Source organism: Mytilus galloprovincialis, chromosome 13, assembly GCF_965363235.1.
Source record: "Mytilus galloprovincialis chromosome 13, xbMytGall1.hap1.1, whole genome shotgun sequence".
Lineage (NCBI taxonomy): Eukaryota > Metazoa > Mollusca > Bivalvia > Mytilida > Mytilidae > Mytilus > Mytilus galloprovincialis.
In genome coordinates, this window is record NC_134850.1 from 59,354,893 (window position 1) to 59,374,632 (window position 19,740).

The 19,740-nt window shown below is 31.6% G+C and overlaps 2 protein-coding genes across 2 annotated transcripts; one reads left to right on the forward strand and one right to left on the reverse strand.

Moving 5' to 3' along the window:
- Positions 1-1,104: 1,104 nt before the first annotated feature.
- LOC143057136 (uncharacterized) lies at positions 1,105-9,389 on the forward strand. Its single transcript, XM_076230377.1, has 4 exons — positions 1,105-1,202; positions 6,685-6,783; positions 7,550-7,641; positions 8,697-9,389. The coding sequence occupies exons 1-4, from the start codon at positions 1,112-1,114 to the stop codon at positions 9,378-9,380; spliced, it is 966 nt and encodes a 321-aa protein (XP_076086492.1). The 5' UTR covers positions 1,105-1,111; the 3' UTR covers positions 9,381-9,389.
- Positions 9,390-15,421: 6,032 nt separating this feature from the next.
- On the reverse strand, positions 15,422-19,244 carry LOC143056066 (uncharacterized). The gene is made up of 3 exons (XM_076229144.1): positions 19,227-19,244; positions 16,941-17,455; positions 15,422-15,524 (listed from the first exon to the last, which is right to left on the reverse strand). The coding sequence occupies exons 2-3, from the start codon at positions 17,452-17,454 to the stop codon at positions 15,517-15,519; spliced, it is 522 nt and encodes a 173-aa protein (XP_076085259.1). The 5' UTR covers position 17,455; positions 19,227-19,244; the 3' UTR covers positions 15,422-15,516.
- Positions 19,245-19,740: the final 496 nt, after the last annotated feature.

Here is a 19,740-nt window from a genome sequence, read left to right on the forward strand (position 1 = left end):
AAATAAAGTGGATGTAAGCAACTGTATGACACTTTAAGGCCTTCGATTTCATTTTGTAATTACTTTAATATTTATATTAAGGTAGATTAATGGTATACCGCCATCTTGAATTGTACAATCACAGTACAAATTCGGTCTAGTTATTTGCTCAAATCTGCAAATTTGGAGATATATTTGCAATTTAATGGTTATACTGTTTATTTATATAAAAAAAACATGGTCATTTATTATATTATTTAAAATATTTAAACAAATATCTTTCTTGTTTGTTTTTAAAATCATTTTTTCAACTGAGCTATTTAAGGGCAGATAACTCTTTTAGTAAAAATGTTATACTGGTCTAATAGGATTTTTTTTTTATTTTTACTTGCAGCAAAAAAAAGGGGTTCGGTGACACCATTTTTTCTTTTTATTTTATTAAAACATATAATAAAAACTGTCTTCCCATAGAATTTTTTTATGCACACAAATGTGTTTTTTTTTCATGAACAATCTAACCAAATTTAGGCAATTTTCAACGACTCATAGCATGAAATAAAGCAAGGTGACCCATACTTTTTGTTTTACTATTACTAAGCATACTAAAATCTTCATTTTGGCAAATTATAAGAAAATTCTGTCTCAAAAAGTATATACTTATGATCTACCTTAAATGAACAGCAAAATAAACAAATATTTGTAAATGTAAAATATCAATTATTTAGTTGATATCCCATTTTCAATTACAAGTAAATTTTAAGCATGTTCAATCCTTTATTCTATGATAAACCTTTGCTATGATTAAAAAGTAAAATCAGAGAAATACGGAACTCCGAGAAACATCAAAACGGAGTGCCCTAATCAAATGGCAAAATCAAATGATAATACACATCAAACGAATAGAAAACAACTGTCATTTTCCTGACTTGGTAAAGGCATTTTCAAATGAATGAAATGGTGGTTTGAACCTTGTTTTATAGCGTTAAACTTCTCACTTGTATGACAATTGCACCAAATTCCAGTATATTTACAACGATGCGTGAACACAACGGACACGCGTATTTGACGTCAAATGCATTGTTATGATTAAAACATACTCTTGTTTTTACAGCACGCAGAGGAGATTGCTACGATGGGCATAGACCTCGTGGCATCAATAAAACAGCTTAAGATTCCACACAAAAAGGAAGAGCATATCAAAATACGCGTAGGAATACATACAGGTACTAATTTAATTTACAATGGATTCTTGTTATGGTAAATGTTTTGTTTCGATTTGATAACCTGCCAAGTAATATGATGCCCATAAAGTTATAACATTGCTGATGCTGAATTTCTTTGAAAAAACGAGTTATCGATAACGACCGCCTGAAAATAAAAATACACTGCTCCTGGTAGTTTTGTTTCTGAATCTGATATGCTTCGGAATAAAAGTGTGTGCAAATGTTATCCTATAGAAACTGAAAGCAATGAAAAAAAATTATACGAAATTAAATTTCATTTTATTTTTATTTTTATTTTTTTCACGAAGACTTTTAATGATGAGACCTTATATCAAAAATGAACATGTACTGTTGGTCATCATTGAATATTGGCAATTGCACGTTGAAAATTTATCCTTAAAAAATAAAAAAATATATTATGTTAATCAAAGAAAAGGATTAACTCTAAATAAAAATGTTTGTTAGAAGAAAGAGGGGCGAAATATTCCAGAGGACATTCAAACGCATAGATCAAAAATAAACTAACAGCGTCATGGCTAAAAAACAAAAAAGACAAACATACATATAATAGTACACAAGACACAACATAGAAAAGTAAATACTCAGCAACATGAATTCCGCCAAAAATTGGGGCTGATATTTGGGTCTCCAGAAGGGTAGGCAGATCCTGCTCCAGATGTGACACCCGTCGTGTTGCTCATGTAATTACAAACCCGGTTTATAGTCTAATGCAGTAGGTTACATCCGTAAAAGGGGGACGGGATTGTATTACGACATAAGGAACATACCGATATCATCTACGAAACGGATAGTCTATAACGATCAACCAACTCGTGTTGTCGCCCATAAAATTTACGAAGGGATGATTTCAACTTTACCATGTGGAATGCTTGGTTTAACAGTTTCCTTGTGAGTAGCAACCTTCTATCAAGGAAATAATGATAGGACATTCAAGCGCGGGAAAATCTAAATAATTAGGAGATATATAATTCGTATGCAGGCGCTGCTGGAATGTTGCTGCATAGAAATATAAGGTCACAATTGGGAAGCTGTTATCATCTCTTTTGTCGTTATTGTTTTATTTCAACCGACCATCATAATAAAATTGAGAAAGGAAATGGGGAATGTGTCAAAGTGACATCAACCGGACCATAGAGAAGACAATAGCCGAAGGCCTCCAATGGGTCTTCAATGTAGCGAGAAACTCCCGCATCATAGTCAATTTCTAGATCCAAGTAAAGATTTGAGGCAGACTTATCTGTATCTGTTGTATCCTTTATCTCTAGTTCGATGGGATAGATGCGTTCAACACAGTCACCAAATCTTAAATTATTTAGTGAGAGAACATCATCTGTATAGCGGAAAGTGAAGTTACAGGATAATTGCTAACTTCTTTTGTTTCCTCCTAATAACTTTCTTTATGAAGTCAGCCTCGTATGAATAAAGTAACAAGTCGGCAAGAATAGTGGCCCAATTGGTTTCCATGAAAAAACGTCCTCCTAACGTAACAATTATAATATCAATCAAGAAATCAAGCATTTTGATAATGTCAGATTCTGAACATAGTTTAAAAAGCGCTCGCATGAAGAAAAAACATCAGTATTGGATTTATATATATTGAGTGAACGATATAAGAGCTGACCCGTAGAATTCAAAATTAAACTCATTGAAATTCAACAGTATGGCGTTTTTAATTGAAATTTTTATTAAGTAATTACCTACGTCGCATGTGTTTACACAAATTTAAGTATAAATCAATATGCTTAGAGTAATATTAGTTAGTTAATCTGAGTTTTTGTTAAAATAATCCTATATAAAACAACGTAACAACATACTTAAAGTTTTATCATGCGTTCAACGTTTAGCTCCATGTTACTTTTTAGATTTTAATTGAGATGAAAGACATCAATAATCAATACATACATTTGATCTAATACATAACTTCATTAAGGTATTATGTCTGCAGTGCAATTGAGTCAATTGATAATCCTTTATCTGTCTAAATACAAATGGACTTCAACTGCACTCGAAACATGTAAACTTATACGGTTTTATCTCTCTTTCAATCACAGATCAAGCGTCAGTATACGGCGCTAATATTTGATGATGATACACTGTTGTCTGTCAATGTTGACTTAAGAAATTCCTTCATTTAAAGCTTTACATAGCCACAATGCTAATATCAGAACAAGTTTTGCTTTTTGTTTTAGATTTATTATTTTTTTATATTATGGACAAAGGTTAATATTGAGTATATTTATTTTTATGACAGAAAGTCCCAGTACACATGTAAACAAAAATCCTACAAAATAAAAATTCAACGTTCACTTTCTGACTACAATTATTTTTTCTTTATCACACCAGTAGTATCTGTGATGTCACTTTTGTTCTTGCTATAAACTAGTATATAATACTTCCCTGAGGATGACTGATATATATATGTTAAAATAAAGAAAGACACTTGACTGCTTCCTATCAGCGCGTCTGTGAATTCATCGTCCGTCCGTCCGTCCAGTATGATACAACATAGAAGTTCGCTCGTGGGGAAGGTGTCCCGAAGTTTGGTTTATAAAAATTGACAACCTTGTACGTCTGATTATTTTGATGTGCACATTTTACAATTTATATCAAATGTTTGTTTTGAACCAAATTTTTTCTTCATTGAACTTGCAAATGTGCTTGTGTCAGTGAAAAAATATCATTTCGATATATATTGTTAGTAGTTTATTTTTTATAAAAATATGGTAACAAAATCAACAGCACATTATTCATTGAATAAAAAAAAAGTGTGGCTCTAAAACCAACGTGCAGTTATATTAAATCTTCTTAAATTTAGTGTAAGGTGCTAACGAAAAACTTCGACTTACGACACCTTTTTGTTTTACGTTTTTCAACTGGTTAACAAAAAATGTATAATTTGTCGCGTCCAAAAAAAAAATATGATTCATTTATATATTTTTATTTTTTTGTATTTTTTGAACGTCGTTCGATACAAAAACTCTACTTTCTTTTACTGAACTTGCAAATTATTTTGTATAACAAAGATAAATGAAGCTTTTTCACGAGTAGTCCTTCTATGTAAATCATGCTGTATTTTTAAACATATCATCTGCTCATAATCTGCTTTTTATAACAGTAAGATGCAAAATTATTCTTTTTAAACTAACGTTTTGTGTGTTTCATAAGATCCTGTAGACGAACCCAGTCTCTTTCCTTTTTGAGTTTGTTTATCTCAGTATGTACTTGGTTATCATCATTATAAGATTATTGACATTTGAACATCAGAAAACTACTGGAGCTTCTAATTTACAAGTCTTTCTCAAACACAACGTTATTTTATTAAAGCGTCCTATCTAACAAAAGATTAATATAATTACTAATCAAAGAACTTAAATATGGAAAAATACTCAACGGGAGACCGAAGAAGACATTTATCCACGAATGCACGTTGCGCATGAGTTATTTATCAACGTTTTCTGTAACGAACTTTAAATTTTGCAATATTGGAATTCTTTGATTAGTTATTCTTTTTATTACATAAATGACAATCGGCCTTTTCATAAAAATAAAGTAAATAATTTAATATATCTTTTTCTGAGCTGATGCAACGTCATAAAACTTTCGAGCATGATTTTTGTACTCAGACTCGAAAATCAACCAATCGAATTGCTGGATTTCATGTTTGGAGCATAATTTTTGTGCTCAGAGCACTGAGCAAAGTTTTATGCCTTCAAGGCCTGGACAACGTCTTTTGGAGACCTTTTGTTGTATGATGCTAGAAAAGTTATATTGTCAGTTATTATTTCATTTGAAAATCGATGTAATTCAAATGCAGTCAATGTAATAAAATTATTCGATAATGTTGAACAAAGATGAACAATGGTACAGCAATGTAATTTACTACATTTCAAAGGAATCAAGACATAAGCAAAGTGTCGTTTAATATATGATTGTTATGAAGATATACGAAGAAAAAGAAAGCAACACGGAAAAGTTTAATAGAATGTTAACTGTGAACCACAAGAGATTACAGCCAACCCCTTCCCCTTGTTTTTTGTTGGATTCGTTTTTCTCAGTCGAAAGTGTTCAATGTTATATTTGATGATCTTTTTATTTGTTTACTGTATTTTCATCGTCTTTTGTCTTTTTCCCATGACGTAAACAGATTCTGTTGGCTTATGATTTTTAAATATACACTTGGTTACTTCCTTTTGTTTTGTGTATGTTAATAGTGTACATAAGTCATGTCTCTTTCAAACATATAAATTTAAATATAAAAAAGAAGATGTGGTATGATTGCCAATGAGACAACTATCCACAAAAGACCAACATGACACAGACATTAACAACTATAGGTCACCGTACGGCCTTCAACAATGAGCAAAGCCCATATTGCATAGTCAGCTATAAAAGGCCCCGAGAATACAATGTAAAACAATTCAAACGAGAAAACTAACGGCCTTATTTATATAAAAAAAAAAGTTGGTTAATACAATTAGCTAAGGAATAAATCAAAGCGACGTCTTGATATTCTTGATATATTTCATCTTATTTGGATTTTATTAATCTCACTGTTAAAAGTACCGTTTTCTCTTACATCTTTTTAATATTCGAAAAGTTAAATCTCTTTTTTGAAATATATCAATAATACTTCATCTGGGGTTATTTTTAATCGGAAATGGATTGAAAAAATAGAAGTATCTTTTACATAAAAAGCAAGTAAAGTTCTTCTTTACCTGTAGAAAAATCCTCAAAGATGTTAGGCTTATAGTAATGTACGCTAGAAACCTTTTCAACAAAAGACTTATAAGTAACAGCATTTAATATATGACTTTTTATTCATTATAACGGTTTCTACATCACGGTTACATTACCGCAAGAAAATATGCTAAGACCGATTGAGAAAGGTGATTAACCCTTTTCGAATAAAAAAAACACCTTCGGCGAACACAAATAAAAATACTTTTATTAAGGCAAGTGAACATTATCTTTCAAAGTCATATTTATTCATTCGTGTTTGAAATATTCCTACGATCACGTATTTGTTGTCTTTTTTGGTAAACATGGTTATCAATAAAACGTCATTCTTTCAGATCTCAAAGACATGTTTTTTTTTGAATTTATTGCGTAGTATTCATTCTCAAGACAAAAGAAATGAAGCTAGAAAGACATTTAACTTCACTTTCCAGTAAAATATTATGTTGTTTTTCTGAATAATAGGAAATTTAGAGACTATGTTGATTTTGCATGTAGAATTGATACTGTTATCGTCTTTTTTAAAATATAGTCTTTACACAAAAAGTCTCTCTCCCCCTTCCATACCTCTCTCTCTCTCTCTCTCTCTCTCTCTCTCTCTCTCTCTCTCTCTCTCTCTCTCTCTCTCTCTCTCTCTCGATCGGCAGATAAACAAATCAAAACAGACAACTTTAAAATGATTTTATTGTATGCTAGTAATACAATGGTTAATATTTGTTATAATCAGGTCCATGTGTTGCTGGTGTAGTTGGAATCAAGATGCCGAGATATTGTCTGTTTGGGGATACAGTTAATACAGCTTCCAGAATGGAGAGCAATAGTTTGCGTATGTATATGATAGTACAACGTACACAAATCTTTTGTAACAACGAAATAACTTCATTATTTATACCTAAATGTCGAAAGGTTTCTTTTAATCTTAACTTCCAAAGTGGTCTTGCACGTTCGGTATAGGAAAAAGTTTGAATCTTGATGATAATTTGAATTCTACATATAGCAGCAAATGAAAATAAAAAAATAACTAGTTTAACTTTAAATGTGTTATCTTCAATTTATTTTATTCGAAATAGATATTTGGTTGTGGTATGTTTCGTATTCCTTGGTCTCTATCTACTGTGTAGTGTTTTGTGGACTTTAAAACCTTTGCTTCGTTTTTTCATCTTTGTCATGTCGTCGTCCGTGTTTTGTTCGCCTTTTAAGTTTCAAATGTCCCCGTTGTACCTTCTGTTTCTTTTTCATAGGCATCTATATGTCAATCTATCTATATTCTCCAACAGTTAACAAGATTGTCGAGCTATCTATTGTTTTTAGTAAGTTGTAAATAACCCAAATTCTCCTAATGACACAGATCAAGATATGTTTCAGACAACCACTGACAAGTTCCTGACTAGCGACATGCATATTTACATGTGTCGGGAGTTACTTTAGACTCTGAACATCTCAGAACATCCCTCTTCAAATGACATACAAGGTCTAACAAAATTTTAAAGTTTGTTTCTTGAATTAAAAACCGCCGATGGTTATGTACACCGTATGCAAAATTATTTTATACATGCATTAACTGGTTCTTGTCACAACATTTCTGTTTTCAGCACTGAAAATTCATATCAGTAAAGAAACACGAGACATATTAGAAGCAACGAGTAACTATGAAATTACATCACGTGGTGAGATTACTATAAAGGTAAGGTCATAGTTTAAAAGATGTATGTATATATATTAGGATTAAATCTAAGAAAACCTACCGCGAATAATATAACATTATAGTTTAGGAGGGCAATAAAGTATATTGCATGGGACAATATTTTTTAATGTAATTCTTAATCTTTACAATGATATGATTGCAAATGTGACGATCATCTACCTATTAGAAATCACAGGACGTAAATAAAAGCCACCATAGATCTCAACGAGTGTTTGTACAATGAATTTTTCTCATTCTGTCTAGTTATTTTCAAAATGCCCGCCAAGAAAAATCATGAACAAATGAAAAAATAAAACCGATGCGATGGCCTAAGTTTTGCTAAAACCATTAACGTAAATAAAATGAAGGCAGTTTGCAAACAACGACAACCAATTATTCACAGGCTTATTCAATGATCATAAGATTATGTTTCAGTTGCAAAAACAGCATTCAAACAGAAAATGGTGTAGAGACTGAGACTGTCAATGATACAACTATCATCCACCAAAGAACCAATAACGTGACCCAAACCGTATCGTTTGCCTTTAAAGACCCCGACATAATAAAATCGTTATGAATTCGAACTAGAAAACAAACAGTCTTAATAATTACAAAAAATTTGACAAAAAAAGAAAAAAAAATACTACCAGCAAAACTATATCAGCGCATAAATTGCCTTTTACATACTCCTAATTTGTGGCAGACGTTCGTTCTAATAACCGCACTACCTACCCCGAATTGGAACAGTGTTATGATATCACTACAAAAAAAATGCAACTAAACAGTAACCAGGTACACTTGAAGCAGAATGTTTTAGAATACATCAAACGATGAGGAAATCGATTTATTAAAAGAGAAAGCAAAACATTTAGCACTAGATAAGAGAACATTTACAACGCATCTACAAAATGAACAAACATATATTATTAAAATGACATACGAAAAGCACCGACGCGGGTTCTTGGGTTTATATGATCTCTGGACATTTGGTTGTAAATAGTTTTTAGACCTTATCTTTAAATAATAGTATTAGTATACTTATCTGAATATTTCAGGGGAAAGGAGCTATGGTAACGTATTGGTTAGACGGTAGAAAAGACATGTCGGCAGCAAACGATACAATGATTTGTTTATGGCAGCCAAAGAAAAAACCGAAGAAAAAGAAACAAAACTCTGCTGGTGATCTCAATAAAAATAGTGACACTAAAACAAATCAGGAAAAAGCTGAATCAAACAATTCATTTGACGGGAATAACACTGAATGCATCAACAATGTTGTAGATGGAAAAACAAATTCATCAGCTACTACTACTCCGGTCATTGGTCTGATAGTGGACAAAATAGAAATATTTCAGAGTGAGACAAACATTAGTGGTGAAAAGACTACAGAAATATCAAATGCAAATGATACAAGTGTAGATCATCAAATGGACAAATATGAAAATTGTGATAAGTTCAAAGAAACTAGTTACGAAACCTTAAATGATACGAAAATGGATTTTAAGAATAGTTCTAGAGAACACAGAAATAATTCATCGATAAATCTACACTACACTGACACTGGAATTATTGAAAGCAATGTAAAAACTGATGCTTTAACTACTGTTCCTTCCGTTACAGAGACACTCTCGCGTGATACATCATTAGAAACTGAAGTTTTAAATGAATCATATGATTTACGGAAAAACGAAACAATAATAGAAATAGCTTCTTTAAATCTTAGCGAATTCAGTTCGTAATTGAAGACAAGTTTTGTATTGCTGATGATTGTTATGAAAAAAACAAAAATTAATACGAGCATGTATTACAAAAAGTGTTTAGTTAAAAAGTTAAAAAAACAGCTTGTTTTATTTGTGTGTTAGTTAGTTTGTGAGTTTGCTGCTTTTGTTGTCAGGAGCCTTTTACAACTAACCATACGGTGTCATTGAAAGCCGTTTGGTGATCTCTATTTGCTACCTTCCTTGTTCTTATTTTTATACTGGATATTTCGTTCATTGACAAGCATACCATATCTTATAACATTACCCTTCCGGGGCAACTGAGAGTATACCAAGTTTTTGGTGTGGTTCATGTTCCTTATAAAATCCATATTAATTTAAAAGAACTTAAACAATTATTAAAAAAAAGTGATAGAATTATAGACAAGTTCAAAATTACTATAAAAAATGCTGCGAGATACGGGTGTCATATATGCAAATACACTCTATAAATAATAACACTAATATAATCATAATCAGATTGTTTTCCATAAAATGTCAAGCATATAGGTTTTACAATACACAATATACAATACATTGAGGCAATACTAATACATACTTGATAAGATATAATGGCATGAGATGAGTGTAGTACCGTTAGTTAGCAAGAAAAACTGATATTTTATCAGGAATAACCCATGAAAGCTATATACTTTGTTTCAAACGGGGAACGATTCGTGTAAATGGCTGATAGTTTCGTCATACATAAAAAATGATAACACACAAATAAATATGACAAAAAAATCAAACAAAATAATTTGAAAATTATATATTAAAAAGTATAAAAAGACGTCTGATGAAGCCACACTATACTTTTTGTTCAAGTTCTCTTTGACACTTATTTTAAATATCTTTATTTAGCTATTTTTACATTATTTCACAACATTTACCGATCGTTTATGCCATTTCAATAAAATGTATTTTTTTGGTGACTTTTAACTGATGAATCACAAAAGGTATATTCACTATTTCGGGTAAAATTATGTTTTGTAGCTTAACCTATATTTTCCTTCTATTTACATGTATGTGTTTAAAATATGCAAGAATCAATTTTACAAAACTGTACAAATTATATATTTTGATCGAAATGAGTATTATTTTCTAAAGTTATTAAAATAAAACCGATTAGAGTTAACAATTTGTCATATATTTGTTTGTCTCTATCTTTCTTGATCCGGGTTGCCGTAACCATGGTAACAAAAGAAGCTAATTTTTTCGTCATTGTTGGAGAGAGGTTTTGTGAGCATACCATATCATTTTATCTTCATATTAAAGATCTAAGACAGCGAAAACATGTCACTAGTGAATCGAGACACCAACACATATAATTACAACATGTAATTTGATGCACCTGTCATACAAGTAAAAGGTTGAGCTAGCTATAAAACCAGGTTCCATCAACAGTTGTCTACATGCCTATACAGTTGTTCCTTATCGAGATTATGAGAGTTGTTATTCATTCGATATTTTAGATTTAGTGGGATTTTTTCATAAATGAAATATGTTCCTCTCTTTCTACGAGTATGACATCATAAAATGTGACCTAAAACCAATGTTTTACTTGCCATGAGATACAAGATGAATGTTACTTGTAGAGATAGGTCTACCTACCTTTCTGTTTTGCAAAAGATTTACCACCGGATTTTTTGGTGGGATTGTGTTTCTCAGCTGGTTTTTTTTCTATGTTGTGTTTTGTAGACTATTTACTTTTTTCCCCATTTAGTTGTATTGTAATGCTGTCATTTTTATGTTATATTTAACATTTTCATTAATGCGGGAGGTTTGGCATGCCGCAAAACCAGGTTCAACCCACCATTTTTTTCTTAAAATATCTGTACCAAGTCAGGAAAATTATTATATTATAATTCGTTTCTGTGTGTGTTACATTTTAATGTTGTGCGTCTGTTGTGTCTTAATTTTCCTCTTATTTTTGATGCGTTTCCCTCAGTTTTAGTTTGTAACACGGATTTGGTTTTTTTTTTCCAATCGATTTATGAATTTCAAACAGCGGTATACTATACTACTGTTGAATTTATTTATCCGTGGTGTGAACTTTTTAATCTTTTTTTCTTAAACTAAAGAGAACAATGTATTTCAGTGATTGTTTTTGTTTTGGAACTATAATTAGTTGTCTCATTTGTCGTTTTGACGTCTTTTAGAGCGATAGTCTAGTTTGATATGTTTTACGATTGTCATGTCGGTTTTTTTTTTTCCTTTTCGTTATAAATTTTGCAAATTGTTAAGGGCTTTCAATGTCAAACATTTGATACTTTTTACGTCATTTTGGTCTATTATCGAAAGTTGACTGTTCAGATAATCAAAATAAGGGGAATAACGCTATGGGATTCATAGGTATTGTATAGACATATCACAGTTCAACATGTTGCTTCCAAACATACATGTACCGTGTCTTCTTGATTTCTAAATAAAAATAGTTTTTGCATTAATAGGAATTAAATGTGAAACATAGATTAAAGCTAATAAAATGTATTATCATAAAATCCATTTGGTTCTGAGTTTGAATATATGTAAAAGACATGCGGGTACGAATAAAATGATTTTATACACCTGCTAAAGACGGTTGACCGAAATAAGTTCTCCCTCAGGTAGCATCTTGGTTTATGGTTTTTTTATACAAACCTATTGTAACGTTATGGTTTTTCGCATGATTTGCATTTGCATTTTTATTTTATGTTATGATATATTTTACATGCGGTTTTTCTTTTGTAATGTAATATATTATACTGCTCGCTGTGATTGGTTTATTATAAGGAAGTGTATGTTTCAATGGTGATGGAACTCCCATTGGGAAATTACATTGTTCACGGACATTTCTGATTGTCAGACAAAAATTATTTTGTCTCAAATATCCGAAAGATTTAACAAAACATCATATTTGTCAAACAAGAAGATGAATATCTTTAATTGATACAGGATATACACTTCTTTCAATTTTCTATTCTAAAAAAAATGTTATTTGTAAACCAGTTATTAATATGATTTTGCATTTTCCTTTTGATATAATGAATGACACAAATTTATCTGTGATAAACAAATATGATTTTGTTAGGTGTATACAATAAATAGATAAATTGGTTTGGATTAATGTAGATAACATCATCAACTTGTTTACTTTTGTTAGCCACGCTGAATAAATTTAAATTCTAAACCTCAATAGTACATATTTTGTTTTGCTGTTATCTGTACATCAATTTTACCTTAAATGTATTTACGCAAATGAAGATTTTTTCAATTTTCATTGTTTACGGAGATAAATATCTATGCTGCTTGAAAAATATTATTCTTTAAACCATATACCGAGGACAGGTTCAAATTCAAATACAAACAAAAGAGTAAAAAATAATAGGTTAAAGTACGGTCTGCAACACGGAGCGGTGGCTCACACCTAACAGCAAACAAGAAATGACAAGTGTAAAACCATTCTAACGGGAAAACAAACGGTCTAATCGATATAAAAAAGAGAAACGAGAAACACTTATGAAACAAATCAACAATCGACAACTACTGAACATCAGATTTTTAAAAATATTGCTGTCAACAAGAACACTCCAATTGGCTATTGACATGACACTTGGTTTTCTTCATTTAAAGATCGATGTGAAGTGAAATCCAGTTGGGATATAAATGAATGTTACTTTATGACTATCAAGTGCGAGGGGCTGGGTTAGGGTTTTCATATCTGTATTTTATTTAGTCCATTTTTCTTTATTCCTCATTCAATGTACCCATTTTTTTCTATTCTATATCCTGATTGCAAAACTTTTAAAAATGCGTCAGATAAAACAAAAAGCTGGAAAATAATAGTTCAGGCAGAATGAGTGTTCCTTGGTGCCTAGTTTTTCTGGCTAATGCAGGAATCATACTTCAGATAAGGTATTCATAGAAAGAAACTAACACACATATATATATATATAGTTTTGAAAACATGGTAGTATTATTGATGTTTACACAGAAAAAATATTTTAAAGTGTAAATGAGGATTTTGACGAAGTGACATCAACTCGACCAAAGAAAAAACAAACAGCAGAATACCACCAATGTCCATTTTTTGCACATTGTTCCTTTAAATTTCTAACTCAACGAAATGCGTTATAAATGGAAAGATTCCAACAATGTGTACTATGTAGATACAGGAAGAAGTGGTATGAGTGCCAAGAGACAACTCCCCATCCAAAAAACAATTTATAATATTAAACCATTATACGTCAATGTACGGTCTTCAATACGGAGCTTTGGCCCACACCGAACAGCAAGCTATAAAGGGCCCCAAAAATCTCTAGTGTTACCCCTTTCAAACGGGAAAACCAACAGTTTAATCTATATAAACATTATCGAATTGAAGAATGCGGAAGATAATAATATATGATATTTGTCACCAGGGACAAGAAGGTGCATACACACTGACACAGTATCAACCATATTTGTACAAAATATATACACATTACATGTATCCCTAGTCACTCAATTGATTGAATGATTGATTGATTGATTGATTAATTGTTTAATGCCACTTTCTTCACTACTGGCTATATTGTGTAGGTAAGTTTCTATGGCTGAAGGAAGTCGAATTTTTCATACAGAAATACAGATCTGCGCAAGGAAATCAGACAATCCTAGTCAATAAAGATTGAAGTCGAACACATTAGTCATGTTGTTTATGTGATTTTCGATATGCCATTTTGCATATTTTGCATTGTTTTTACATATTTGTTTGTTTTTTATAGTGATTAAGATTATAATGCAATGTTGACTGATGTGTTCCTTTTCGTTTTGTTGATCATTTTCTTGATATCTTTTTGTCATGTGACCGTGACGTCATCAACATTTTTAATGATTTACGCCGGTTCAATGCTCTTCAACTTTGTATTTGTTTGACTTCAAAACTATTTTGATCTGAGCGTCACTGATGAGTCGTGTGCAGACGAAACGCGCGTCTGGTGTATTAAATTATAATCCTTGTACCTTTGATAACTATTTACACCACTGGTTCGATCCCACTCTTCTGGTGGACGTTTCGACCCCGAGGTTATCACCAGACCAGTAGTCAGCACTTCGGTGTTGACATGAATATCAAATATATGCTCATTTTTTTTTTCGTTTATTTTTTTTATATAAATAAGGCTGTTAGTTTTCTCCTTTGCATTGTTTTACATTGTTATTTCGGGGCCTTTTATAGCTGACTATGCAGTTTGGGGTTTGCTCATTGTTGAAGACCGTATGGTGCCATATAGGTGTAATTTCTGTGTCATTTTGGTCTCTTGTGGACAGTTGTCTCATTGGAAATCATACCACATCTTCTAATTATATAATCTGCTCACTTTGGAATCCTATATTTATATTACGAATCTTATGGATTAATTCCATCCAAATCGACGAAGAAGCTTTCTTTTACAATGTACAAGTCATGATTTTGGCACTTAAAAATACCCTATTGACTGATTGATATTTCAATCCTACTTACACAGCCTTTTAGAGTCAGTCAGATCTGACTGAAACGAAACTTTGAAACGGGAATTTTTAGACATGGACGTTCCCATTCAACAGCAATGCGACTTGATTCTGGGTGTTGCTTCAATAAGCCGTTATATGCATTTTGGGTAATATTATCAAAAGTGTAAACCAAAACGTCGTGATTGGTTAAAAATTTCCTAAACAATGGGTAATTCACCAATGACGTGACGTTATTTTCATTTTGGTGTACGAACAATGAAATTACTCATAGTCCTTTAGATTCAAAAACGACTTATTAATTAAGTGACTATAAAGTCAGAGAGCAACCATTTCTCTTCAAGGGGCGGTGGTAATGATTTTTATCCGAGTCAGATTTTTTTTTTTCATTTTTCGACGCTATCAACCAAAAAAAAATATCAAAATTTAACACTATAAGGTATTGGGAAAATCTGGATTTAGAATATTTTTGTGTGAAAAATAATATCCCCCTCTCTTTAAAGTTAAATAAATGGACGCTCCATTATGATAAAGAAAAAAGTCAACACAAACTGAATGCAACGATTATATATTATAACAGAAATGTAAAATCAAATCCTTCGTTGTCCGTTTTGGGTAATATCAGTCTGTTTTGGATGAGAATCTGCTTTTAATATCCTGAAAAAAAAATATATTGTGTTAACATTGGTAGGAATTTTGTTTATTGCAGAATGCCGTATGGTGACATATAGTTGATAACTTCTATATATATCATTTGGTCACTGATGTAGAGTTGCCTCATTGCCAATCATACCACATCGCAATCTTCTTAGTGTCTTTCAAATTTTATTGTTTTGTGAGAATGTCATGTGGGCGAAGACTTTTGTATGATTACGTTATATCTTTAATGATAAATATTCAATTTTGTTATATTTTGACTAGTATTAGGATGAATTACCAACAGACGGTGTCCTTTCAAAGAGAGGATGCTCCGTGGTTTTGAGCGAAATGATAAGTTTAATAAAAAAAATCGACTTCTTTAGACATCAAGTTTCTGACAATGTATCAGACAAAACTACAAATTTTCAAGAAGAAAAAAGAATATGAATTTAAAAGCAAAGTTTTATAAACATGGATTAAACCTGCAATTTGTTTCGGAAACAGTCTTAATTTTTGTATAATAGATACTAATTGCAGTTTCTAATTGAAACGTATGTTATTTGTTTTGGTCCTGTGATATTAAGTCTCGATCTGGATTTTTTTGCTATAGAAATTCCGTTGAAGTAGAAACAAGTTATCGAATTCTTCAGAAAATAACCTTTGCGCATGAATTTTACGTTTATTTTGTTGAATATTGACGACATCAATTTCTTAAACTAATGCAACATTGTTTGTAACGTTCAATTGGATTGGATAACGTCACCGATGTTCATGGCACAGTTGGTGCTATGGAAATTAGTACGCCAGCGCAGACAACGTATAACAGATTTTAAATGTAAGACTTGGTGTTGTTTTCAAGCATTTCATAAGAAAGAAGATAACAATATTGTATTAAAGCTACTGTTGCCTCAATTGGTGATTTGATGGTACCCGTTTACTGACTCCGATAAGGCGTCTCCAGTAAACTTATCTGTGACCATCAAATCACAAATTAATGCAGTCGGAGCTTAAAATATAATATGGTTATCTCCTAAATTTACAATTTTCCTCTAAATTATTCTTGTTGCAATTATGATCAGTAAGACGCAATGAAGGAAGAGATTTGAGAATATCATGTCAACATATCTGAAGTAACCAAACAGACAAAAGAAACGAAGCCTTTTTATGAGCAATTATACCAATTATCTATTCTACTGCAGCATCGTTTGTAACGTTCTTTTTGATTAAATAACGTCACTAATTTTCATGTCACCAGCTCACTTTCGATGTTATTAAAAATTTACACGTAAGCGCAGACGACGTATGGCAGATTTTAAATTTTTGAATTCGCTTTGGTTTCTGTCAGTTTCATAAGAAGCATCAATGGGTGCTTTATTGCCTTCGGAGCTTAAAATGCAATACAATTATCTCCAAAATATTGACTTTTAATATTACCTTTGCCCTTTCCATATTTATAACCACCGGAACCACCATAACCTCCATATCCTCCGAGACCTCCTCCAATGCCACCAATTCCTCGTCCGAAACCACCATATCCTCCATAACCACCGAGACCTCCTCCGATACCTCCTCCAAGACCACCTCCAAGATAACCACCATATCCTCCATAACCACCAAGTCCGCCACCAAGTCCCCCTCCGTAACCACCATATCCTCCTCCTCTTACAACAAAGACTTGTCCGTATCCTACGTATCTTCCTCGCCCGTAACCACCACCGTATCCTCCTAAACCCCCTCCTAAACCGCCTCCGAATCCTCCCAAACCACTACCGAATCCTCCTAAACCACCACCGAATCCTCCATATCCTCCATATCCTCCATATCCACCTCCACCGTATCCACGTCTACCGCCTCCGTATCCGATTCCGTATCCGCCTCCGTATCCCCCTTTCGAGAGAGCGCTTACAGAGCTACAGATGGCAATCAATACGCAAATAGCGATCTTCATTCTGTCGTAGACAAAACAAAACTATATAAATCATGTATTAAGGATGTTCGCTAATCTGTTTCAAAATAACAGCTTTCAAAAAGGCTATAATATATCGATAGTACATAAATAAAGAAACGAAAAAAGCCAAAAATAATTATGAGTTCTTGTTTTCGAGATATATGTAAAAAAAAATGTGTAAGGGTTCTACAAACACTGTCGACTTTTATTTGTTCATGCGTTTGCTAATCAATACATCTTGTTACAAAATATCTTATGAGTAAAAGGCATACGACTGATAGAACCCCTTGTAATTGGAAGGTATCATTAATTCATGTATAAGTACCCAAATCTTCAAAATTTAAGCATTTGTGTTAATGTGTAGAGTTTTTTTTTCTAAAATGGAAGTGGCCGCATTGTGTTTAATCTTTATATTCAAATATAGTATGTATTGTATGAAGCCTAACATATATAAAGGTTGAGACTAGACACGACTGCGGTCACTTACATTTAAGATCAAAGTAATACATCTTAACAATTACGTTTTATGTTATATATTTCATAGATTTTTATGATATTATAATTTTGTTTTTCAGCAATTTATAATTAATTTAAATGGACAGTAGACATTTTTAAGTCTTTCGAAAATTGCAAAAAAAAAATTATCAGATGTAGTTCAAATTTTAGGCCAACATTTGCCCTTACCGGACATGCCCCATTGATCGTGGATAAGATTAAATTGATCATTAACTTAATTAGAGTTTTCGTGAAATGTTTTATTTTGTATGAGAACAAGCCCATAAACGTTTAAAATATGTACATGAACACTTTTTTCCACATTAAACAAATAATACGGGATAATGTAAAAATAACGTCTAAGTAAGCAAAATATACCATCGAGATTTATATACAAAAATGTAGTTTATTTTATCAATGTATATCTCGATAAAAGTTATGAACCAAATAGAGGCAACATTAGTATACCGTTGTTTGAAGGTCATAAATCGATTGAGAGAAAACAAATCCGGGTAACAAACTAAAACCGAGGGAAACACATCAACTATAAAAGTAAAACAACAAAACAACAGAAAGACTGAAGTGCAATAAAAAAGACAATGCAACACACACATAAACGAACTATAAGATAACAACTGAAATTTAAACAATATTTCAGTAATCTTGGAAACAGCTTAATAAATCAATGTATTGAAATTTTCTTTCAAACCTTTTTATTTGTTCGACACCTCCTATTTATATAAAACAATGAAATGTATGGCAACCCGTGAAAAATTACTCATAGACTAGAGAACAGATATTTGAACCACAACAAGTCATCGTACGGCCTTCGAAAATGAGAAAGGCATTCAATGGACCTTACATTTAGCTTTAAAAAGTCCCGGCATGGCCTAAAAATGTTAATCAATTGAAAGGAAGAAAGAAAAATAGCTATTCTAAGTCACTAAAAAATAGAATATATAAAATTCAATTAATTAACTTTTGTTTAATACCATGGCCATAAATGAAAGTAATTTGAATCTATCGGATAATTCCCTTATTGTGAATAAGAAGCATAATTTGGATCAGACTGTTCAATTGTAGCATATCTATATTGTACATGAATTCTCCTATAGCCTACTTTGAACAGTCCAAGAACAAAAACAATTTTTCTCTCTTTTGAAATTCGAAGAAAAGTATGAGAAGGAGATACACCTCTTAGCAAGAGAGAATAACTTTAGTTGTCAATAGAAGACTGTAGAGTCAATTCAAAATTGAGAGAAAATATTAAGACTTACTTGTTCAGGTTCGGTGCAGTGGTCCAGTGTTGTGCTGACAGTTTGATTTTAGAAGCCTTATATATTGCTTATTTAGTAAAAAAAACAAGATGCATTATACTAAATATCTATATATCACCACAAATCAATCAAGATTAATTGTGCATTATATACTGAAAATTGTTCATAACGAACAATAGATCAAAATTTGTTTTAGTAAAAAATAAACATTTTAATTTTGATAAATGTTAAAAAGTTGTATATTGACAAATATTGTTCTTTTTAAAATTTTGGTGTAAACAACGTCGTTGAATAAATCAGCAAATTGCATTTTTAATTGACCAGCTGTATTTCTTCTTACGTATTTGTGAAGCATTGGAGATGATGTTTTTAAGAGAAGGGAAATCTAAAACATTTTTCTGCAATGTGAAATGATTTTAAAAAAAAGAGAAAAGTAAACTCCATAGAATTAATCAACTTAAAGAAGGATTGACAAGACTTCTTTGATGTGCAGTTTATAAAGATAAGGATATAA

Bases quoted from the DNA above. Each gene is read 5' to 3' on its own strand.
- LOC143056066 (XM_076229144.1), bottom strand. From the start codon at position 17,454: ATGAAGATCGCTATTTGCGTATTGATTGCCATCTGTAGCTCTGTAAGC.
- LOC143057136 (XM_076230377.1), top strand. From the start codon at position 1,112: ATGGGCATAGACCTCGTGGCATCAATAAAACAGCTTAAGATTCCACAC. The intron at 1,203-6,684 runs GTACTAATTTAA...TGTTATAATCAG, and splicing joins ACGCGTAGGAATACATACAG to GTCCATGTGTTGCTGGTGTA. The intron at 7,642-8,696 runs GTAAGGTCATAG...TGAATATTTCAG, and splicing joins GTGGTGAGATTACTATAAAG to GGGAAAGGAGCTATGGTAAC.